Source organism: Branchiostoma lanceolatum, chromosome 5, assembly GCF_035083965.1.
Source record: "Branchiostoma lanceolatum isolate klBraLanc5 chromosome 5, klBraLanc5.hap2, whole genome shotgun sequence".
NCBI classification, from domain to species: domain Eukaryota; kingdom Metazoa; phylum Chordata; class Leptocardii; order Amphioxiformes; family Branchiostomatidae; genus Branchiostoma; species Branchiostoma lanceolatum.
This window is the reverse complement of record NC_089726.1, coordinates 13,033,728-13,058,695: the sequence shown is the minus strand read 5'-3', so window position 1 is coordinate 13,058,695 and position 24,968 is coordinate 13,033,728. Positions and strand designations below refer to the sequence as shown.

At 42.0% G+C, this 24,968-nt stretch overlaps 4 protein-coding genes across 5 annotated transcripts; 2 read left to right on the top strand and 2 right to left on the bottom strand.

Moving 5' to 3' along the window:
- Nucleotides 1–54: 54 nt before the first annotated feature.
- On the bottom strand, nt 55–19,162 carry LOC136435867 (fibropellin-1-like). Its single transcript, XM_066429579.1, has 20 exons — nt 19,108–19,162; nt 18,402–18,512; nt 18,162–18,272; nt 17,747–17,857; nt 17,486–17,596; nt 17,022–17,132; nt 10,090–10,200; nt 9,397–9,507; nt 9,166–9,276; nt 8,787–8,900; nt 8,565–8,678; nt 8,303–8,410; nt 8,006–8,116; nt 7,670–7,786; nt 7,384–7,496; nt 6,939–7,150; nt 2,018–2,164; nt 1,601–1,672; nt 1,305–1,346; nt 55–1,078 (listed from the first exon to the last, which is right to left on the bottom strand). The coding sequence occupies exons 1-20, from the start codon at nt 19,160–19,162 to the stop codon at nt 829–831; spliced, it is 2,343 nt and encodes a 780-aa protein (XP_066285676.1). The 3' UTR covers nt 55–828.
- LOC136435243 (collectin-12-like) lies at nt 3,167–6,014 on the top strand. Of its 2 annotated transcripts, XM_066428549.1 has the most exons (5): nt 3,167–3,291; nt 3,409–3,483; nt 3,637–3,888; nt 4,235–4,630; nt 4,762–6,014. In XM_066428549.1, exons 1-5 carry the CDS (start codon nt 3,201–3,203, stop codon nt 4,770–4,772), a joined length of 825 nt encoding a protein of 274 aa, XP_066284646.1. In that variant the 5' UTR covers nt 3,167–3,200; the 3' UTR covers nt 4,773–6,014. The 2 variants fall into 2 exon arrangements, with proteins under 2 accessions (XP_066284646.1, XP_066284645.1); XM_066428548.1 differs by having other exon boundaries at nt 4,235–6,014.
- Nucleotides 13,177–16,552, top strand: LOC136434404 (toll-like receptor 13). The gene has a single exon (XM_066427195.1). It carries the CDS (start codon nt 13,190–13,192, stop codon nt 16,550–16,552), a length of 3,363 nt encoding a protein of 1,120 aa, XP_066283292.1. The 5' UTR covers nt 13,177–13,189.
- Nucleotides 19,163–20,126: 964 nt separating the features above from the next.
- On the bottom strand, nt 20,127–24,745 carry LOC136435239 (fibropellin-1-like). Its single transcript, XM_066428544.1, has 15 exons — nt 24,538–24,745; nt 24,216–24,326; nt 23,839–23,949; nt 23,559–23,669; nt 23,315–23,425; nt 23,076–23,186; nt 22,848–22,946; nt 22,559–22,669; nt 22,229–22,342; nt 21,914–22,026; nt 21,435–21,646; nt 21,031–21,174; nt 20,682–20,750; nt 20,507–20,542; nt 20,127–20,307 (listed from the first exon to the last, which is right to left on the bottom strand). Exons 1-15 carry the CDS (start codon nt 24,602–24,604, stop codon nt 20,247–20,249), a joined length of 1,581 nt encoding a protein of 526 aa, XP_066284641.1. The 5' UTR covers nt 24,605–24,745; the 3' UTR covers nt 20,127–20,246.
- Nucleotides 24,746–24,968: the final 223 nt, after the last annotated feature.

Genomic DNA, 24,968 nt, shown 5'->3' with positions numbered 1-24,968 from the left:
TACATACATACATACAAACAAACAATGCTACTAAAACATAACCAAGGTAATAAATGCACTTGGATCTTTAACCTTTACTATCAATTTGTCTTTTTCGAAATAGGACAAATTATGATAGTCATATAATATTCTTACTGTTCAGAGATCATCTGTAAATTACACAAAGAAACCCAAGATCGCAGGTGGAAATACAAAGATTATTTGCAAACTTGTTTGTTTGATTCTGAGAAAAAAGTGCTAATGTACATTTGGCAGCATCCAAAAGTCTGTGTTAGTATCAGAGGCTTACGTATATTTGCAGTAACCGGTGCGCCTGTTTGTGTTTCCGTATTTCCATATGCTATATCTGTGTACATAAATACGTCTCATCGCAGAGTGACTAGTAGTGAATGGCAATAATTAAGACTTTCTCTAGCCAAATCTAAATTTTCATACAGTCATATGTAGAAACTGGCTTCGGATTGTAGTTTGTTTAAACAGCCAAAATACAAAAAGTGCCAGTTCACATATCAACACCAAGAGTAGTTTACATTACTACCTTATTTACAAGTGTTTCTATAACAAGCACTGTAATTTGCCCCTATGGTTCGAGATATCTATGGACATTTTTTTTTTCTGCCGAAAGCTAAGACGCTCTCCTTTTAGTAAGTTTGACATGAAATGTGAATGCATATGGGAGAAATGAAAGTTTGCAATGAAAATGAAGCTTTATAATTTTGTGACTTTTCTGTGTCTGTAATATTCCTTTTCACAGTAAAACCTTTCGAAAGTTTGTGTTTGTAGACACACCAGGTATGGGGCACAGATAGCTGTGTCTGTCCTCGCGTATCAACACATTCCATCTTGGGATTCTTCTCCTTCTGTCAGGTCAAGATCCTGAAATTCTGTCAACACGCCGTCTTCAAATCCTGTTGACCCGACATCTTGCAATTCTGTCGATCCTCCATCCGAGTGAAAGTCGGTCGATCCGCCGTCTTCAGTGTCCGTCAGTCCGCCGACTTGAAGCTCTGTCAGTCCGCTCTCTTCAAAATCCGTTAGTCCCGCGTCATTGAGTTCATAGGCGGTAGAAGGGCCTTGTCTGAAAGTTTAGATGTTGTTCACATCATAATTGCATTCGTGCAAGTTACACTCACCTTTTTAACGTTAGAATCAGTTGCTTACCAAACGATTACATTGCACATTTTCACAAAGGATACCGTGATTGCAGATAATAACCGTTCAGCTATGATATGGTGCCTGTGTTTAGAACTGTTTACAATTGGAGGAAGGACCACAGGAAATACTGATTTTTTTTTTACACCTACCCTTCGTAAATGGGGTTCGTGACCTTGCGTTGACGGCTTTCCCTGGAAATGTCAAAATATAAAAATGTACTGGCGTATATATACTAGTAGTACACAGCCTTCTTAAATACTATCTAGCGCATCTAGCGTATCTGATTGTGTAAGGCATATGAAACAATCTATTGGTGAAGAACCCACAACAAATTGTCAGTCCTGGGTGTTAAATCGTCCGTTAGAAACAAGGTGTACGATGTTCAAGTGTTAGACATGCGGGAGTACTGGTTTGGTATGGACCAAATGAGGTACATCAGACTCACATGCTGCTGCGTCTGCTGCCGTAGGGGTCAAACTGGTCATATTCCTTCTTCAATCGCCAGGACCATTGTCTGCTGTAATACACAAACAAGGAAAAGAATGTCATTCAAATAAGACATGATTAACATTTACTCAACTAGAACTGTAGATTATGAAAAAAGCACTGGTACCAATGTGTAAGGCCTCAACGACACATGAGGCCACTCGGAAGAAATAGCTAAATATATTGCTATCATCTAGATATGATTCAGTTAAAGAGAACTCGAGATGAAAAAGGTTTGGACTGACGACAGGCAACAGCGGATATCATTGAACTTCGTCAAAACATTACGTTTTTAGATGTCTGTAATGGGTAGTAGATATTGAAAAAACAAACAGTGTGTTGACCAGAAGGTGAGAATGCACTTGGCACGACTTACTTCCTTTGACTTCTCACCACAACAAAGAGACAGCACACGAGAAGGAGGACTGCAGCCACGCAACCCACGATGGTGTAGGTGATCCAGGATTGCCACTGCTGGGGCGGAGTGGGGACACATGTGCTGCTCCCGTTACCAATCATACATCTGTAACACACGTCTTCGTTACAAAAATATCATTACGACTCCAAAATGTGCTAGTTATTTCTTCGATGCACCTAACCACATACCAAATGTTAGGTTACAATCTACCCATAGATTATTGAGTTGTGCTGCTTAATCACAAACAAACAAAGAAACAACAAAGAAACAACAAAGAAGCAAACATCCATATGCAAATACCCCTACAAAAAAAGCTAACGTTACCGAAATCGTCGTAACCCTCGAACTTAGAGAAGGTAATGACTTAAAGATGATTTAGAGCTCAGCAACCAAAGAAATCACGTGTTCATATAATTCGTCTATGTTGTGAAAATTGCGGCGTTTCATACGATCGCGAGTTGTTTTAAGAATTTGATTTTTCGTTTTTGTTTGATCTTGAGATCACTTCAGTCTCGGACTGTGGTTCAATCAACAAGCCCCTTGTCTGGTGTAGGGCGTGTTTTTCTGTCAGGAAACCCGAAGAAGCGGACATCATGCCTGGACGGCAGCAGCAGGGTCCAGCCGGTAACACTAGTGAATGTAGATGTTTCTATTCTATTGTACTTAGCTTTCAGACGTATTTACTCCAGTAAAGTCTATGTCTAGCTTTAAACAATATGTTTTTGACAATCTCCCAGGCACCGCACCCATGCAGCAGTCTCAGACTGAGTCGGAGACCGATGATGGGCAAACCATCAGCCCTGCGTACGGCTCCGGTGCAGGTAGATCAGTTTCCAGTTTATTTACTGTCTTTCTTGGTCTGACTCTCGTTAATCATGTTTGAAAAGCCAACTTTCTAAGCATAAGATACCGCTCTGTGCTCGTGTGGACTGAATGTACATATGGTTTATACACCATGCCAAACAACAACAACAACACCATTAACTATGTTAGTGCAAACGTCAACGTGGACTTATAATTCTATTGTAATTCTTCATTCCACTCAACGTTGTTAGAGCCGTTGAAGTTCAATGATTGTTTCTTCAAACCAGCCGCCTACCATGCAGCCGCTGACAACAAGGCTGACGGTGATGGACCGAGCATGTCCAGTCAAGTGAAGAAGCTGTGGATGGCGTTTACAGCAGTCCTTGTGTTTGTCGTGACAAACGCCATACTGCTGCCATACTTCGCAGGTCAGTTTCGTTATTGCTTCCAAGTTAGTGATTGTGATGTTTGCAAACCAGTTGGACTTTCGTGACAATATTACAGAAAATGACAGCTGTGTTTATTTTATTTCTTATAATGTACAGCTACCCTTTCTGACGACATGGTCAACCTTGCATCAAGGGACTGGGTGACTGAGCTACTACGCACGGAGCTTGGGCGTAAGTAGCAAATACTTAAAAAGTATGATTTTAATTCTGTACATTCTGATCTTGTACCTACTGAAATACACGATAATGCCATATTAGGTTTCATGAGTCTGTCTGTCGTACTATGTTGACTTGAATATTAACGCCAAAGCCATCGTCTTTCAGAAATGGGTGTGTCATCTGCCTCTTTGGGAAGTATGGGACCACCTGGGCCCCCGGGTCTCCCTGGACCTCCAGGGGAAAGAGGACCCATGGAGCCGGCTGGACCTGTGTCTGCTGGGCCCCCTGGACCTCCCGGAGAAAAGGGGCTCATGGGGCCTGCTGGACCCAAGGGAATGGATGGACCACCAGGAAAAGCTGGGCCTCGAGGGTTGATGGGTCCCGTTGGGCCTCCAGGCACGCCAGAGTCGAATGAAGGTAAGGCGTCCAATCTACACCATGAGCACAACTGAAACGTTTTGGAATTTAATCAAATTAACATTCAGTTGTGTATTGATTTATTTGCTTGCCTTTGTGGTTGCGCAATTGCCCTTTCATCACTTTGATCACGTGGTTTCAAAGACAAAATTAATAATGTTCAGACAAAAGACGCACATACATCAGAAAATGCCTCTGTTCAAGAGAAAAAAGGTATCACATAAAAGGGGATATTGCACACAATGAAAAGTATAGAATGGCACATGTACTGAAATGTAGGGGTTGGGGTTTCTTTTCCAATATCGATCGCTTTTGCTATTTCTATAATTGTAAAACTGTTTTCCAGCATCTTGTCCCCTAGGTTATAGAGAGTGGCATGGGACCTGCTACAAGGCGTTCAACACCCCAGTAAACTTCGAGCTCTCGGCCCTACTTTGCCGTGTTGACGGCGGCACCCTTGCCATGCCCCGAGACGCTGCTACAGATGATTTCCTCATCTCCCTCAAGAACTCCGTCGACTCCAATTCCGGATTCTGGTTTGGCCTGCACGACCAGCACAAGGAAGGAAGCTTTGAGTGGATCGATGGTACTGCACTTGGAAGCTACCACCCGTGGGCTCCCGGACAACCGGACAACGGTTGGGACAGGGAAGATTGCGCTCAATACTGGTACTATTCAAAAACCAGGTGGAATGACGACGTTTGCAACAACCTGCATCCCTTCATATGCCAGGTGGCTCCAGGTACTTCACATAACCATAGCATTTCTTGACATCGTTCCAAACGGTCGACATCAATCTTACCAGATATTATCATATGACAATAAAGTGGTCAAGATACCTTATGAACTGTGACTTCGTTTGTTCCTTCACAGGACGTACCTAAGCGACAGACAGAGTTCTCGCCACCGATGTTGACAAGTGCTGCGATCATCATCGGTAAAAGCTTGAGAAATTAATTTAGTGAATAAGAATCTTTTTCTAGATTTCCGAATAGAATTTGTCTAGTGAAAGTATACTAGTAAGAAGAATTATTGTTAATGGCTGACTACATAGCTCTATAAAAGCATTGATAAAAGTACGTCACATTGTAGGTCAACAGTTTCTAGCCGTTAAAACGGACTCGTAGAGTTTTTTTGCATGCCTTTTAAAAAGAACAAAGATGTGATACTCTGAATGTGGCTTCCAGGGGAAAAGAACTGTGTGTATCTGATGACAGAGATGTACAAGGGAAATTCAATTACACGCTATGCTTTCAATTTTTACACACCTAAAAGTAAATATATTCAGCAAGCAAAAGAGTTGTATTAGTCACATGGTGTGGTAAGCGAAATGACATTCTGTTTGTAAGTCTTGTAGACCTTAAAATGGATGACAATCCTTTGCTTCGGAGACATATTGTGGGGAGACGTGTCAAGAGTACATTTACAGAGTGAATCTGCTTTTCTTAAGTAAGAGAAAATGAACACAAAAGTAGCAAAATGATGTTAGAAACATTTCAATTAAGGAGATCCGAGACTTGTGGTGTTTTTACAGCATGTAGCCAACATAATATTTGTATGGCGTCTAGTAATGGGTGATGCTAGTGGACAATATGCAATATTCCAAATATTCTTTATTCTCTATTCTAAAAAATTGCAACAAGACAATACATAGTAGAGCACCAGGCAGCCAAGCTGATCATTCTGAATATGCTTCTATCTTAAGTAAGCCCCAACTGACCTAAGTATCAAAATGGCCCAAAATTAGATTTACAATTACTGCTCACGAAACTTATAAACAGTTTGTGTTTTGATGTAGCCTCGTTGCGTCTCGGCCATGCATGTTATGCATGTGAACTATAAAGAGCTGTCAGCGCTTTCCTCGTGTTATCTTCTCAATTTTGTGGGCTGTTAGTGGAAATACCAATAATACTCAATGGTGATGATGATGAGTGGAAAAGGCTCTGATGGCAGCATTTAGACAACGTATCACCAGGTGCCAATAACATATCATATCTACAAGTGAACAAGTTGTTTTCATTACGCTGAAGAAACGGGAACTTTAATACACTAGGTTGAAATTAGTTTTAATTCATGGTCGCGGAGGCTTTGATATAGGTGGAATTGAATGAATATGGATAAAGGCATTGAAGTTTGTTGTGATTTGTCTCGGCTGTGAACAGTACGATGATGGTATTTTACCCAATACCACTTGCTTTGTCTTAATTTTGTTGAGTACTAGTAAGTTCTGTACTGTAAACAAAATGATGCGATTGTGACATGTAGAGACAGAGACAACAGGACAGAGAAAACATAATTTTTCGTAGACAGTTTGTTTTTTGGAAAGCTTTCGAACATCTGCAATCTATAGATTAACGTATCAGCTCTTATAAGACACGTTAAAAGATCAAGAGATATTTGATACGTTAAATACAAACTTTAGACTTCTTAGTGCTTTGTAGCTGTGGCGTTCAGTAAATGTCAGACTTGATTAGAAAATAAGCCTAATCTGAATCACATTCTTGAAAGGAACTTAGGCAGGTAGAGAAAGGTAGACAGGTAGACTTATCAAAGATGCTTAAAAACGATCAAAAAATCCGTTCAAAAATGTGACAATAGACTTTCCTCACTAAACATAAAAATTAGATCCTGATTTGCAAAACTATCAAATAAAATCATCACCTAAACTACCTGCACACCAAATACCACGACGATCCGTCAACCCTTCTTGAGTTATCCTCTTTCAAACATTTTAACAAAACACCCCTGCACTGCAGTGCCAGAACAAACTGCTGGGGGGCCAAACCTACACCACTTTTTCCTAACATCAAAAGCCACAACAGGTGAGCCAGATATCACGAGATATCAAAACCGGAAGTTCCGCTGCAGTACCGTAGAAGCCGCTAGCAGACCGATTCACGCACACACACACACACACACACACAGACACACACTTGACACACACACACACACACACTCAAACACAAACACACACAAACAAACACACAAACACACACACAAAAACACACACACACACACACACACACGAGCCAGGTCAAAGGTGAACTCACATCGACTCAACTTGGATCCCTAAAGCGTCGCCAAAGCCTGTGTTGTTCCTTAAGAAAGAGACGAATGCTTCTTGTACTTCCGCACCTACCACAGACGCGTTCTGACGGAAGTGGACGTCATAATCTACAATAACACTTCCGGGACGGAAGCTGCTTATCACCACGTTGATGACGTCTGAGCCGACAGAGGTTTGGTTCAGGCATACCCATATCTGTAGGGGCAAAAAAAAATTTGAAGAAAAAAATCATGTCTTTTTCCTTTAAGCAAGAAAATTCCGTATCTGGAGTTAGTTCTATTTCTTTGGTTCAGTGAGTTAAGAAATTCTTCAAGCTTGAAGACAGTTTGGAATCGATGAATTCTTAAATATCGTTTGAAAGCATAGACCATCGTTGATTCTATACATGAGAGTTTGCAATATTTTGCACATGAGGCCGAGTGACTTACTGTTCTTGAAACTTCCGATGCTAGAGAAGTGAAAGTCTCAGAAGTCGGATCACTCAGCTGATCAGTGAACTCTCGATTATCCATTGTCAGCTGGAAGGAGTATGTCGGTGGACCTAATACGGGTGACATATGGTATACAAAAGTACATGTTAAGTATTAGAAAACAATACACGTTTATTTAGCCTCACAAAGAGTCAGATGAGAGTGAGCTCCATGACAAAGGTGGCCAAATGTTGGCCACTAGACGACATTTAAGTGGTGAATCGAAGTAGAGTCATTGCTGTACCTTTTTCACAGTTGATACCAGTCCATCCTTTTTCACATGTGCAGGTGTAAGTACCGAGACCGTCGGTACAGGTTCCGTGTAAGCCACAGGGGTCGGAGGCACAGTCGTTAAATATTTCTGTGGAAGAGAAAAGAATGTGAAGTGGTTTAAAAATTGCAACTGGAATAAGGACGTCTTAACGGAACACAGAAACGCTATTTCTGAAAAGGAATTAATGAAGATATTGTCTTTTATATCTTGATTCATGACACACGTGTTGTATTGCACTTTATCTTCCGTTAAGTGTGACCGCAGCTGGCGCAATGATGGGAGTTGGAAAATAATACTAGTAGATACCTTTATCACAGTTTTCTCCTTCCCAGCCGGCTTCACAACTGCAGACATATCTGGCCAAAGCGTCTGTACAGGTACCATGCTGACAGGGGTTGGAGCTACACTCGTCGATTTCTAAAGATAAGAGGGAATATCATCTTTAAGTCAAGAACAGTGACATTTTCTGAGGATGTTGTACTAAACAAAGGACCCATTGGAGATGCCATAGGGTCAGATGTATTTTTCCTAGCTAGATAACTCGATAACTAAAAGTAATGGATTTATTCAAGCTAGAAATAAAAGCAAAGTAACTATGAATACCTAAACTACAGTAGGTCCTGTTCCAGCCCCCATCACAAGTACAGGTGTAGTTGTTCTCAACGGCAGTAGAGTTGACAGACACGGTTGTGTTGCATTCACAGTCAATGTCTGTTAAACAGCGTTGGAGTAAGGAACAGTTTATGGTCAATTTTTTTGTTTGTTATACACATCTTTAGCGACTTTGTGCGCTGCAGATGCTACATATCATTTAGATTTATGCAGTTACTGAGTTACGTATTCTAATATTAGAATGATATTTTACCTTCATAGTGGATGATTAAGTCTGTCCATCCCGGGTCGCACATACAAGTGTAATTCTTGTGGAGATCTATGCAGGCACCATGGTTACAGCGGCTGGAGCCACAGTCGTCAACACCTGTGTAACGATATATGTTAGAATAACAAAGGAACATACAATCGTTACCCAACAATTTTTCAAAATGGAAACAGAGAATACGACTGATATATTAAAACTATTGATTACTTTCGTTGCAGGTCCGATTGTTGGTCCATCCCTCCTCGCAGACACAGGAGTAGCTTCCGTTATAGTTAGTACAGTTGCCGTTTGTACATGGGTCGAACTCACACTCGTCAATATCTGTGCAAAATTAAAGATGTTAAAGAAAGCTTTAAAGGATTTATATCGCACTGTATGATAATTATATAAAACAAATCAAGCGGGTCACAAAGTACTTTATGGTTTCATCCGCGAAAGTTTCTGTTCACTTGCAAGTTGCAAACATCTTCTTTTTTTTACTCAAGGTTATACACAGGAACTTAGTAGTATAGCATAGTATAGTATAGGACATTGTATTTGACGATGGATAATTACTAGCTGGGAGTCTGTAAGGTTTCTAACGTACCTTTATCGCAGGTAGGGTCGGTCCATCCCAAGTCACACTCGCAGGTGAAGCCGTTTACTCTATCAACACACGTTCCATGCTGGCAGGGCTTGGATTCACATTCATTGATATCTGTGCAAAAGATAATATCTGATCATGCTCGTATTGCCATGTTACTAGGTGTTTCTTGACAATATCAAAGTTTACTCCCTTCAGATACTATTTGCCACTATTGATCAGTATCTGCAGTACCTTGATGGCAGGTGTCATTGGTCCATCCCGGCTCGCAGCTGCAGGTGTATCCGTTCACCAGGTCATGGCAGGTGCCGTGTTGGCAGGGGTTGGAGGCACACTCGTCGACACCTGTAAAACATTGTGTGAGAGGGGTCGTTAGCAGAGCTTGTGCGTGTTAAGAAATTACTGAGCAACGAACCTGATGCCACGCGTACGCCTAAATAATCTAAGACTGTAACATCGACCACTTCAAAATAGAGTTGGCTCAATTATGATGATGTTTGACAGAATAATTTGATAGTACGCAAAGAAACGTTGTACTGTACAATCGCATAATTATATATATATAAATGAACGTATGTACCTATATTGCATTCAGTTCCATCCCATCCTGGATCGCACTCACAGGTGTAGCCGTTAAATATATCGGTGCAAGTACCGTGAGCACATGGGCTGGATTCACATTCATCATAGTCTGTCAGTATGAAAAATAAATGTCTGTAAATGGATAATCGTTGAAAATAGAAACCCTTGATAAAAAGAACAAGGCGATTATTTTCCAACTATTAAGAATTTCTCAAATCTACGACTATACGAGGCCCTATTTACCTTCCAACCATGATCAAAAGTTAGAACATATCGCGTGCGTATACAATCGAAATACAATCACATCGAAAAGGTGAATCTCACGGTGTAAGAGAGTGTCCCTACCTGCGTTACATGTGAGTCCAGACCACCCCTCTTCACAGTCACAAGTGAACTGTCCCACCCCGTCAGCACAGGTGCCGTGCATACACGGACTGGACGTGCACTCGTCAATATCTGTGGATCACATTAACAAAACAACTCAACCTAATCTATTTACACCACAAAGAGACAAGAAGAAGCCAAACCTATGTATTAGACAGAGTAGTGTTAGAACCCATATTTTAGATTATTATCAAAAGCCCTATCACTATATGTACTTTATTACGACGTTTGTATTTGTATGCCTGTACTTAGCCCGATAGGGCATGGATGTACAACAAAGGCTATCAAAAGGCTATCATTCATTCAAGTAACGTTACCACTCATTATTATATTGTTGGCTAGAATTCTAAAACTAGCTTGAAGTTAGATTCAGAACACCAATTCTTTGGGACATGTTGTATCACTTCTACCTTCCCCGTTCACAAGTGGCAGATCATAAGAAGTTCTTGAGTCATCCTGTTTCCAACCAGTCTACCGACCGACCGACCGACCGACCGACCGACCGACCGACCGACCGACCAAACAAACAAGACCGTAGCATGTCATGGCAAAAAAATACCAGAACAGGACTTCTTATTCAGCACCAAGGTCACACCACACTAAGGGGGCTAAAATCGACCTTAATCTTCGTATTCCCATATACCAAATATCCTTACAATCCATCCAGAAGTTCTTAAGTTATACTGACCACAAATATCTGGAAACACACACACAGACATAGACAAATGGACAGACAAACAGACAGACAGACAGACAGGCAAGCCAAAACAATACCTCAAGTTTTTCACGGAGGTAACAAACGCGTTTGTAAATTACGACTGCCTTACTAGGATGTTTGGCGTGAGTATGTCCCACTGATCACAGCTAGGATCACTTTACCGTACCCATTCAGGTATAGACTCCACCTAAGGGTCTGTTTAGAGGCTACCGTAGACTCCTTACGTAACGGACACGGTTGTGTGGTGTAAAAACATCTAAGCCAAGCATGAGTCAGCCAGACAACGCCTGGCGGAAACGGATGTCCCTTCAAACAAAAACAGAACGCCCAATCCTGCCATGATCTGGTCTAAAGCTGAACTTCCTCTGTCTAATTGGAGACCACAACTTGTACAAACTGTTAGCCAAGAGGCTATGTTAGGGATTTGGTCTGTGTTGTATTTGTGAGGTGCCAGCTGTGATCTTGCCGATTTGGATGACTACACGTATTTGAAAGGAAAATCATGTCTCACAATGACGGTATCTGAACAGAAACAATTTGAACAGAAAGCTTCGAATTCAACAATTTTACTTTGCTTCCCGGGCTCTCCTGACCCCTAAACCAGCCTCAGGGCTGTCTGTCTCTCTGAGAAACACAGGGGATGTCCCTGATCGCAGCCTTGCGGTAAATGCTGAGAAGTGCAAGTGACATTCCTGAGCGTAGATGTAGAACTTATTGTTGGCGCTTGCTGGTGCCCAATTATCGGTTTGCGATACTGAAGGTTTCCTGTTCAGGAGTGGTGACAGCCCAAGCTCTATGATTTCAGTCCTATAATGGTTCCGAGCAGGAAACGTAGTCCATAATATATCTTCGCCGTGTTGGCACTCGCCTTGACGAGACTTTATGGGTTACTGCATGCAAAGTTAAACCAGGCCACCTAAAGCTACGCAGTCAACTGGCACTGATACAAGAACGGTGAGTTCATGTTTTGGCGTCCTGTCTAGCTTGAAATACAACATTGACAATTTCTTTGGGAGACTAGTAACTCCAGCGCGACGGTTTCCCGTGAAGGTCTGGTCCTACTGGAGAAAACCCGGAGACGTCTTGGCAGGAAGAAGTGTGGCTACAGGTTCTCGACTCCACTGGACTTTTACAAGCTGAAGACGAAAGAAACACAGTCCGTTTTGAGGTAAGAAAAACAGCTAGTAAATCGCCTTTTTCTAAGCGTAAATAACGTGTTTCGGGACGGACCCGGATCAAATGTTCAAATCTGACCACTTGGGAAGCATTGTTGAAGTTAAAAAGAGGACCGAATGGTGAGAGATAACAGGGGAGGTGCGGATTTAAGGCGTCAAAGAGGTCAAAGGTATTTTGTGTTACTTGCTTTGCTAAAAAAAATACTGTGTGGTGATACACTCTTACTTTGATACAAAAATGCTGTTTTGTTGGCGCTAATTACCACTCGTCTTGAGAAGGAACTAAACTTATTCCGCTTTTCAGTGTGAAAGGCCCCTACTTAAAATTTCTGAATTAATTGAGACCAACGGTGCATAGTCAAAACACAGAAAGGCAGGCCATCATAGGTCAAATCTTTGATGTGTTTTTGCTAAGATGGGGAACTAAGCATAACACCCGGACTGTTATGCAAGTTCGCCTAAGGAGAAGTAATTTTGATTTAACGGATGAGCAGCGATCAGGAACAAGTTCCCACGCACGATATGTAATTTAGCTGTTCTTCATCTGTGATCCTATCGTAAAACTACAGTTCCGCGTAAAACTAGTAAGAGTTCCGCGATCTCATACCAAATGATTTTAATCTCTATAGCTGATGTTTCATGAGTGTTATCCACTTAAAGGAGCATTCCACTCCAGAGGTGGGTATCATAATTCATCAAAGACTAAATGTTATGCTTGAATCCAGTTTTGTCATATTTACCATAAGTTGAAGCCTGAAAGAAGTGGGCGAACGTTATAGCGATCGAGTTCTTGAATTTCCCGAGGACCCTTCCAACAATGCCAGAGTTTCTTACAAAAGTACCAGAATCTCTGTATCCCAATACGGGTTAGTCTTCAAACGTTTTTGTGTACATAATATTGTACCTTCCTAAATGTGTGATAGTCACTCGACTGCTTTTGTTAAGCTTATTCCGTCTACCGTTAGAGAGAAAATGATACTTTAATTGTGTCAACATTGAATCGTATGTCGAAACCGAACCAACTTTTTTCCGCCCTCTTGCACAGGACTCGGGTTTTTTAAGGGTGCTCTTCAGAAAATCAGAATTGTCAACCGTTTCCGTACTCGTCATTGACATTAGGTTTTTTATCGTTGCTACAGCGCCGCAACGGGAGAAACCTGGAGTCAACATGGAGACAAAAGTCACTCTCCTTGCGGTCTGCTTAACGTCGATTTTGGCGTTTATGACGCAAGTATGGGCAGGACAGCTGCCCCCTGTCTGTCAGGTCTGGAACTCCGCAGCCGTGGTGTGTACAGGACAGGGCGGCCCATGGGAGTACCCAACCCGCGCAACTCTAACCCAAGTACCGCCCGGCATTCCCAAGTCCGTCATCACCTTGGACCTCAGCGGAAACAACATCACCGAACTGCACAAGGACTCTTTCGCAAGGTTGGCTACTCTAAGGTACTTAGCTCTGCGCGAAAACAATATAGCAAAAATACACAACGGCTCTTTTCGTGGATTAAGAAATCTGAGGCACTTAGATCTGTCGGACACATATATTCAGGCAATCGAGGTCGGCGCATTCGCTGGGCTAGAGAACTTAGAACGTCTGGACATGTGTTGTCCAACTTTGCAATCTACGTTTGCTCTTCAAACTGGGCTGTTCATAGATCTGCGAAACCTGAATCATCTGACAGTTGAGACCGCTGCCGAGAGGGTAGATGTAGACGTATTCAAAGATTTATATAGACTGAGGTATCTATATCTCGGTTTGATTAATATAAGAAGTTTACCTGATCACATTTTTGATTCCTTGACTTTGCTGGAAAACCTGACGATGGCAGAACTGGACATCCAAAGCGGAAGTGAATTCTTACAACGACCCTTGCTGTGGTCACCTCTCCGCAATCTTAAAACATTTCAACTCTTCGTCCAAAGAGCCGACGATTTGAATTTCGGGCCTGTATTTGGGAACCTGTCGAACTTGGAAGAAATACAACTAGGTTCTGTAGGCCCAGTTAACTACAATGTTCAAATGTTCCTGCCGCTGTTGTCAACTCTAAAACGGTTAGACATGTGTGTTAGCGCTCACGTCTACACACCAGCTGACTATCTCACCATAGCGCCCGGCCTGCTGACGTCACTGACGCATCTACAGGCGCTGGACATTCCCTGGACTTCAAGTTTCTCCTCTATCGCAGATGTTCTGCCTGAACTTCGACACACACATGTACAGGAGTTGTCATTTGCCATGGGCGGGATTAACACAATAACAGCTGATACACTGGCGACGATGAAAGGCTTCGACGACTTGAAAACCTTGTCCATAATTCTACCTGACACCACAGCCATTCAAGCTAACTCATTCACAACTTTTCCAAATTTGCAAAGGTTGAATCTGGATGTAGGGATTCTAAACACGGTAGAAAACAATGCGTTCAGTGGTTTGCCCTCCCTCCGTCATCTTGACTTAAGTAATCATCTAATTTCTACTTTACCACAAGACGTGTTTGAAGGACTGTCATCTCTTATCTATCTTGATCTGAGCTATAACAACTTGGAAACATCCCAAGCTCGGCTTCCAGAGACCTTGGACTATCTTGACTTGAGTCATAACAATTTAAACAGCTACTTTCAAATGGAATCAGGATACATCGCCTTATCGTTCAACTTCACAGATTTGAAAAGCGTCAATCATCTGAACTTGAGCCATAACAGACTGCAAGGTGTTGAAATGTTGCCAGCGAACGTGACCATGCTCGACTTGCAGCATAACCAAATAGGTTATTACTTGCCCGATGCTGTATTCTCCATCGCAGGTCTGAAATTTCTTGATCTTTCTCACAATGACATCAGAACTACGTCCTACACAACAGTGCAGTCACCAACGTTAGAAACACTCAGACTGGATAGCAATGGTTTAGTAGGTATAGACGGAACGTTTATGAAGGGACTGACGAACCTCACAACTTTGACTCTTTCGCACAACCACATCCGTGTCATAGAGGTAGGGAACTTCCAGTGGTTGGTCCAACTGGTTCAACTCGATCTCAGTCATAACGAAATCAGCACTCTAAAGGTGTTCGCCTTTCGCGGACTATCACGGCTAAGATCGCTGGATCTTAGTAACAATCAAATACAGAACATGACAGCAAAGACATTTGAAGGTTTGGGGGACCTAAGAATCTTAAACCTTGCAGCCAACAGAATAGCAGTGATTTGGAACGCCTTCGATCGTTTATACGGACTGAGGGATTTGATTCTAAGCAACAACAGGTTGAGTGTTATAAACCAAACCTCACTGGGACCTGTTGTCAACCGCCTGGAGAGACTTGACGTTGCAAACAATCCATTTCTGTGTGATTGTGACTTACGGTGGTTTGTTGAGTGGGCACAGGACAAATACGACACGGTGTCGAACTGGAATAACCCCTATCCTCTCTCTTATCGAAGCTACAAATGTTTCCGTCCAGCTAAACTGTATGGGCAACGTTTGACTGACGGGATCACACAGCAACAGAACTATAACGAAGGAAAAGCACAATCACAGAACATGTTCTTTAAGATGGATTGTAGTAATGAATTCCGGCCCAACCGTCTCCTTGCTTGTGTGCTCGCTTCTTCGGGAATCTTCGTCGCCATGATGACTGTTTTTCTTGTCGACTACAACATCCGGCATGTTAACTACTTCCTGTGGCTGTGGGCCAAGTGGAGAAAACCGAGGATCGGAGAAGAAGAAATCAATGAACAGCACGCCTACACACACGATGCCTTCATTGCATACAACAATGAAGACATCAGATGGGTTATAAAGGAAGCAATAGAGAACCTGGAACCTGACTACAGTCTAGTCATACATGAGAGGGACTTTGCAGTCGGCGCCCCCATCGTGGAGAACATCGCCGACGCCGTGGAAAACAGCCGGAGAACCGTCTGCCTCGTCACCAGGAACTTCCTGAAGAGTAAGTGGTGCGAGTACGAGTTCCAGCTGGCCCAGTACCACATGTTCGAGCAAGGGGGAGGGGTGCGTCTCATCCTGGTCTTTTTGGAAGAAATTCCCAACAGAATGTTGAAACGATTCCGCCACCTGAACGCTGTAATGAAGCGGGACACGTACCTGATGTGGCCGGATGACGTGAAACACAGACCGCTGTTCTGGAAGCGGCTGCGACACGCTCTGGGCGAACCTTTGCCTCGGGACCCAGAGTCAGACCAGGTACCAACGCTGGAACCTCACATTCCGGAACAGATGGAACAAGCTACCGTCGGAAATATTCCGGAACGGCAGGACCAATTTCCGGGACAAAATGTTCCTGAACAGAAGGGACAAGTTCCAGTAAAGAATATCCCAGAACCCCAGGCGCAAGCTCCGACAAGCAGCATTCCGGAACAGCAGTCACTGCATCCGTTCAGGCATATTCCGGAACAACAACAAAAAATAGCTCCGGAATGTATGATACACGATCCGGAAGATAGAATTGTAGAGTCAAACTCAGAGGATGATTGGTGTGGACCTAGAAATGATGACATCATTCTTCTGCCACTGTGACCAAATGTACTTCGCAAATGCCAGTACAGTCAATGTCCATTACTGTTTCGCCAGATTTGCGCCAAGAAGCTCATAATTTCACCGACTATCACTGTTCAATGCTTTGTTTGTTAGTTTGCTGGTAAACATGATATCTGCAAACATTATAATTAGGCTTTGATGATAAGGTAAGGATGGGCTTGTTTGTAGGCCTTGGTAGGCAAAAGTTAAGAAATTGAAAAAAAAGGATTATGATCCGTACTTTTTGTTTGATGCAACGCCTCTTAAGATAGGAAAATCTTAATACAATTTATATCAAGATTGTCCTAGTGTTTACATGTGTAATGCAAGTTCACACTTTGAAATACAACTTTCGACTGTTACATGTATATAAAGTACACTACTATAGATAGATGTGTTCTATGCTAGTGACAATTTTAACACTGAGAATGAAAAGATCATAAAAAGTACTGTAAGTTCCAAAGCAAACCTGTGTCGCAGTGTGTTCCTGTATACCCGGGCTGGCATGTACAGGAGTAGCTGTTGACACTGTCACTGCAGCTGCCATGCTCGCACGGGCTGGACTCACACTCGTCAATGTCTGTGTGGGGTCATGGGGGATAACATAGTCATAGTTAATGTCGATCCTGTCAAGACAACTCGATCTATCAGTCAAACCTAGAGGCAGAAAACTTGCTACTCCCCAAAAACTACCGGTGTACTGTTAGAATACTAAGCGCAAAATATGACTGTGTTTAGCCTGTAACAAAGTGTAAACAATGCGCAGACCTTACTATGAAATACAATTGCAGAGGTCACAAAATAATATGTGTTGACACATACCGATGACGACATCCAATATTGGACGATATTTCTTGAGTATTTGTACACACAAACGATGCAACTATACCTACACCTAAGTATATGTAATGTCATTTTGGCAATGGAACGAACCTATTTGGCAGTTGTCCCCTCGCCATCCAACCTGGCATGTACAACTGTACTTGTTGACATGATCAGCACAGGTGCCGTGACGACAGGGGCTGGACGCACATTCATCAACATCTGTGTACAGTTATTTAAAAAATGTGGATTAGTATTGGCAATAACATCTATTCTTAACCCAAAAGATAGTTTTGGAATAGGATCAAACTGTCAGCATTGGTTTTGATTCGTAATCGTAAAATGAACGGGCGTGTTAAACGTGAGACAAACCTATGTGGCAGTTCGGTCCTGTCCATCCAGCATAACAGGTGCAGGTGAAGCCGTTTACAGTGTCGGCACACACGCCGTAATCGCAGGGGTCTGGTGTACAGTCATCAATATCTGCGCAGTGATAACGATGATCATTGATCTATCAATGAAATAATGCCATTCCATCCAAATAATTTGAATGCCCCATGTCTACACTGTTGGGTTAAAGTTTGCTTGTGTGCCTGGTAAGATCAGTGAAATATTTGAGAGTCAGAAACGTAAACTATTATATCCTTTACAAATAGATGTTAAAGAATTATAGATACTGCAATAGTCCAGTGATAACAATCTTACGTTAGGGGATATACAGAAAAGCTCCTCTATTTGAATGAAAGCAGCAATAAAGGACACAATCGATATCAGGAACGAAGCCAACCTTCTGCGCAGTCGCGTCCTCTCCATCCAGGGTCACAGATGCAGGTGTAGTTGTTCACCCCGTTAGCACAAGTACCGTGGACACAGGGGCTGGGCGCACAGTCGTCAATATCTGCTCAAAGTCAAATAAATAATCACATCGTGTTAATAACAGATTAGCCGGCAGTATGAAGCAGAAAGAGCGAAAAAAAGTATTGCCTGATGTACAAGATGCAAAGGTCATGTGGATAAGGAGCCACACCTTGGTTGCACACAGCCCCTGTCCATCCAGGTTCACAGGTGCAGGTGTAGCCGTCGTTACCGTCGACACAGGTGCCGTAGTCACATGGGTTAGACGCACATTCGTTATTACCTGCGTGGCAAGGGAATATGAAATTACAGCCTAAAGCAATGAATAATGGTGTACAATGTTTTCTGTTTACGAAAATATAAGGCTGCATTTTTCACAACTGTCGACAAAGGTCGCTTGCGATCAATGAATCGATCTGTAGACGGTTGCAGTAATTTTATCATGTAATTAGAGCTTTAAGTAACGCACTACAGCTTATATCATTTTAGTCCATGATGCCTATTGTGATATTACAGCCCCCCCTCCCCAAGCAGCAGCAGCAACAACAACAACAACAACGCTAACAAAACAACGCTATTCCTCTATAGAAGTGATAGAAGTTTCAGTCATTTCAGGAACTATTTTAATAGTTTCCTACCCCCCCCCCCTACTGCCTATTGTAGTTTGTCCCTGTCCTGTTTTCCTTTTCATGACTAATATTAGAATGAATCTGCATCTAATGCACAACTATCTCAAATCATGTCTAAAAGCAATCTGTTCCCTAAAAAGTTCAGTTGGCTTTGGAAGGTATAATCCGCTATATTATCGATCATGACTGATAGTAGAAACTTTGTTACTTGATCTACGAGTGCAGACGTCATCAAACGTCTTCACCTACCGTCTTGGGCCATGACGACAACACACAGCATCAGTAGAAGCATCGCTCGAGCCATGACTATCGTAAAGTTAAAGAGAGGACAGGATTTAGGCACTAATTGCTAAACACGGATTGTACCCGGTACAGTTTCGCACAGTCAGACCCAAAGGTCTTGTGACGTGTACTACACACAGAGTTGGTCGATACTTTCTGATAAGAACAGTACAGACTTTTGCCCCAGTCAGAACCATTTTCTACCAAGGTCAATGTTTGAAGGTTTGCGATGTGACTCGCATTATTCTAACAGTGTTGCTGATCGAAATGTGGACATCGAGTAAATCATAGATAGCATGGCAAAAAAGTTGATGTTGTGTCCGCCATATCTCCTATTCCAGGTGAAACTGGTCGAGCTATATACAATAGGGATCTTCGGTATCATTGGCAAGAGGTATCCATTGTTATCAAGCCACTTGTCAAGAACAACTAGACCATATCAGACTCTATCTTTCGTAGCATCAAATGTCGTGCTGTGGATATATCAGTGCTCAGGTCGTCAACATGTTGAATTTTGTGATCATTGATTAGCACAATTGGATGACCTCACCACCCTTAATAGCAGGCAGTCGTTGTGCACTGATACGATCTAATGTAAACTATGATCAAATATCACCGACGGCCATATCACAGGCGAAGTGTAAATTTACACAAGGCTCGGCGCTTCTAGCAAGCTGCCGTGGTAAATCAATGGAGATCACTCTCTGAATCAACTACGTCTATGACACCTGTAAACCTGCCTGCCAATTAGGCTGCGAACATCTTTAGAACCTTACGTACGCGATTATATGGCTAACTTTCTGGTCATGTACAGTGTCAATGACAATCACCGAACACCAGACAACAAATGTACTATGAGAAACATCGACCTAATAAATCACATATGCATAGACTTCTGTCAGATAAAATGTCCTATTTTCCCATTGGGTGGGGCGAACAGCAAGATAACAAAAACACAAACAAACAAAAACACAAACAGACAAATACAAAGTACGAGCGACTCATGTGTTGCCCTTTTTATTGAACTACAAGATAAACACCGTTTATGAAGCATCTAAAGGAAAGCTATATATAACGTTACATATGTCATAGAGCACTGCTGTAGTTTATGTTGCCCCGTCTGTGACACCATTATCTTCAAGTTCGTATGCCGTGGAACTGCTAGGTCTGAAAATAAAGATATGTTTGATAAATCATTGCTGTAGAGTTTCGTCGTATTCAAAACGAATTGTGACTGGGAGTTGTGGCATAAATCGGCTTATCAGGTTTCAAAGATCCTTCAATGAAAATATGTCTTCTCGCTGGGCCTATAATAATTATTGCGATATGACTTCCTTACATTGTATATGAAAATTTGCATACTTACACGTTATAAAGGGGGTTCATGTGATGGTTAGTTTCCCTGAAAAAAAAAAGCGAAGCGTTAGAATCACTGCAGCATTGGCCTGTGTCATTTAATGCTGAAAGGAGCCCAAACTGAAATAGAAATAGTGGAAGTGGGACGTATGATCATTGAAAAGTGATAGTTTGAATAAACTTACAGCCTGTTGGATATATCGCCAGGGTCAGGATCATCGTTCTGCTGCTCTAGTTCCCATGAGAATCTACCGCTATCAAAAGAACAGACACTGTCAGAAGATGACCGCGTGCAGGAACTTACCATACATTAACACAGCACATACACGAGCTTGCCATTGCTCTCTAGGCCTCAAGATAAAGAAAAAATAAAACAACAGCTGCTGTTTAATGAGACCTCGGGACACACAATAATCTATGTATCAGGAAAGATGAAATCCTCTATTGTTTTGTTCAAAGGCATGGTCACACATAGAAAATTAGTAACTTCTTATAAGAATTGTTCCGCATACAGCAGCAGTCAGTATTTATTACCTTCTTTGGACTCTCCCGACTATCAAGGCCAAGATAGCCAAGACAGCCAGACCTGCACAGCCTGCGATGGCGTATGTTGCCCACGGTGGCCACTGTGGAGACCCGTCTGCTTTACATGTGCTGATCCCGTCCACCTTCGCACATCTGGAAGATTCGGTTCCATTATAGAATAGTTGTGGTTTTGTTACGTTCTACCAAGGAGGCTCTACTACGAAGTCTGTACAGTCCAGCAAACACGATGGCATGACATTCCCTGATTTCTAATGATGTGCACTCGTTACGTTGTTACCCTCAGCACTATTTGTATCGTGTAGTTTCGAAAATGGACAGGATATAGCAAAAAAAATTCAGTCATTGCGCGCCTTGTTTACTTGTATTTGAAACAGAAAATTGGTTAAACTCACATTGACTCGAGTTTGATGTTTAAAGTGTGGTTTGGGTCCGTGCTGTTCCTCAATGCAGATCTGAGTGTTTCTTGTATCTCCATGTCAGTGACGGCTGTGCCATGACGTAACTGAATGTAGTAGTCTGCTATGACACTTCCCTGACGGAAACTGGTGATGACTACGTTTATGATGTCAGCTCCAACATGGCTTTTATTTAGCGAAGACGAGATCTGAAGAAAAGAAAGATAGATGTTGTGTGGACAATATAATATATTTATGACAATTAGGTAATTGTAGCTTTCCCTTTCTATCAAAATTGTTTACAAAATGTTGTTTGTTATCTGTAGTGACCAATAACTAGCTGAGACTGAAGTGATTTCTTTATTTAGTACAACATGGAAACATATTTTAGAAAAGCATGTAAACATTGTGTGCAGATAACAGACGTGAAATGATGTAATAAGTGGAGATTTTATAGGGGTTTCAAACGGACTTACTGTTTCTGATAACTCCGACGCAAGAGAGGTGAAAGTCTGAGAGGTAGGATCGCTGAGTTCCTCCGTGAATTCCACATTGGAGATGGTCAGTTCGAATGAAAACGTGGGGGGACCTGTAGGGTTGGGACATTGATCTTTAGTTTGGGAGAACCCTTTCTCTGTCTTCTTGAATTTAGCTCATTGAATGTCCGAGCTGAATTAATGGATCTGCACTAATGTTGTATGACAAACTGTAAACCATTCATTGGACTAGATTTATAGAAAACTAACAACACTTTGACAATGTTTACTGAGTGTGTTTTTGAATGGCTTCACCTTCTTCACAGTTGATTCCAGCCCACCCCTCATCACACATGCAGTAGTAGCTGTTGCCAGCATCAGTACATATCCCGTTCAGACAGGGGTTGGATGCACAGTCGTTGACGATGTCTGCACAATGTTGGATGTATCAGAAAAACATACAATGCTTTCTTTGCACATGCAGTGAATGCAACAAAAATGCATCTTAACTGAAGGAATTGATAGATGTCGGGTATTTGGTTCAAAATAGATTTATTGTCAACAAGCTCCTAGCTCGTATCATGTAACATGAATGTGTCACTGAATTGCTGATCTCCATAGCAAAAGTTAAGAGAACAGATTTACCTTGATCACAGTTGTCTCCTCCCCACCCGGATTCACAGCTACAGTTATAGCTGGCCACAAGGTCTGTGCATGTACCATGCTGGCAGGGATTAGAACTGCATTCGTCAATTTCTACATGAAGAAAATATATAAGTTAGAAGACCAACATTTGCACTGTATTTGTCGTCAGCTTCTCCGGATACGTCATGCTAATTGAAACGCTTCTGTTCATGCTAAAGGGTACCATGACGGAAGAGAGGAATTACACGTCATGAGGTATAAGTGGACTGTAAGTAGTAACTTTGAACACCTAGGTTGCAGTTGGTCTTGTTCCAGCCCTCCTTGCACGTGAGGTTGTCACCATCAGAATAGTTGCCATGCACGGAAGAGTTGAAAACACAGGATGTATCTGTGTTAGAATAGAAACAGAGTGTTATTGTTGTTATGATATTTTAGCTTTTCGTATACCATGTTACATGTAAGCGTTTGCTATATCAATCATGATATCTAACTTAGGTAACGGTGTGATTAAACGTACCATTATCGTGGATGGCGTCAGTCCATCCCGGCTCACATTGACAACTGTAGCCGTTGAGGAAATCTGTGCAGTTGCCGTGAACGCAGGGGTTTGATGCGCACTCATCAACTTCTGAAACATCAGAAGAGCAAAAGGTGTGAATGTGTCATATTTCTTCTCTTTCACGTATCACGTTTGTAAGAGAGACTACCCAGATATATTTCATTTAGGTGAACGAAAGATGTTGTAAGAGTCAGTACCTTCATCACAGGTGACATTAGTCCACCCCGGTTCACATTCACACCTGAAGCTGTTGACGAGATCAGTGCAGTTGCCGTTCATACAGGGGTTGGAGGCACATTCATCTATATCTGAGGATAGATAAAAGTTGATTTCAGAGGACTATAGATATCATTGTGTACATCTCATTTATTCAATTAAATGTTAATTTGCTTCAGGGAAAATGTGCACGCTGCTTCTGAAATAGAAGCAGATGGGAGTTACCTTTATTGCAAGTAACACCTGTCCATCCCGACTCACAGACGCACCAGTAGCCGTCAACAAGATCAGTGCAGTTTCCGTGCAGACAGGGGTTCGATTCACATTCGTTTATATCTGTGGAATAGATTGAAAGAGCAACAATGACTTCAAATAAATTTGCATTTTGTTTGAAATTCTTTTCCTTTTTTACTAACATTAACTGGACAAAATGACACAGAAGAAGACAGAAACAGTGCAAATACTGTGTTATGAAAAGTTGGTAAGTAAATTCAAATTTATGTACCTATATTGCAGTTGGTCCCATTCCACCCTGCCGCACATGCGCACGTGAACCCATTTACAGCGTCAGTACAGTTGCCTTGTGCACAGGGGTTGGAGGCACACTCATCGACATCTGCAAACGACGTCACAAGAACAATTATTCTTGACCCGAAGAAAAGGAAAACACATTGAGGCTAGTGCTATAAGAAAACAACGACTGACGAGTGGCAATGTGATCATGTAAGCTAATTGTGTCCAGTGGACAAATGTAGGTGTTTATGCTAAGGAAATCTGAACATTAGTAAAGATAAATCCAGGCTATTCAGATTCTATTGCGCATGTAGCTTGCTGATGTTTGTAAAATACTGATATGAATAAAGGATATGTTGATGACGTCACCTATACTGCAGTTCTTTCCCGCCCATCCATCCTGACATGCGCAGTTGTAGCTGTTCACTCCATCAGTACAGGAGCCGTGTATGCAGGGGTCAGGCGAACATTCATCAATATCTGGGAATAATTCAAGACACATTAACAACATCGCTATGTGCAAGTTTCCTGTTTTGGATAAAAGTATTCGGATGTTGTGAAAACAACACCGTCTTTAGTAGTGTTACTCGAACACAATTGTTACTCTAACACAATCGCCAGAAAAATGACATGCAGTGACCTCTCTAACGTTTACGTATACTGTGTGACAATGTAACAAGGTCTGACATACCGAAGTTGCAGTATTGTCCAGTGTAGCCAGCCTGACATCTGCACGAGAAGCTGTCCTCACTATCCATACAGCTGCCGTGATAACAGGGGTTCGACTTACACTCATCAACATCTGTGTATGTTAACAAAAGGCCATCGTGAGCAAGTAAATTCTGTAATGTTAGATGACATCCGCTTGAGTTCTTGTTAGAACGTTAATGATCTCTATTTTGTGTTCTTTCGTTCTCCCTCATTAGAGAAAAAAAATGATATTCGTGAATGTGGCAATTGGCTTACCTTCAACTTGCTGTTATCGAAGATAGAGAATTCAAAACGTCCTTGTCGACCCGGTAAATATGGATACTAGGTTATTATAAATGGAGGACGCGGACGGTAAGAAGTAGAAAATTGTGAACTCACTTTTCCTTACTGAAGGTTCTGCTTACACTGTTC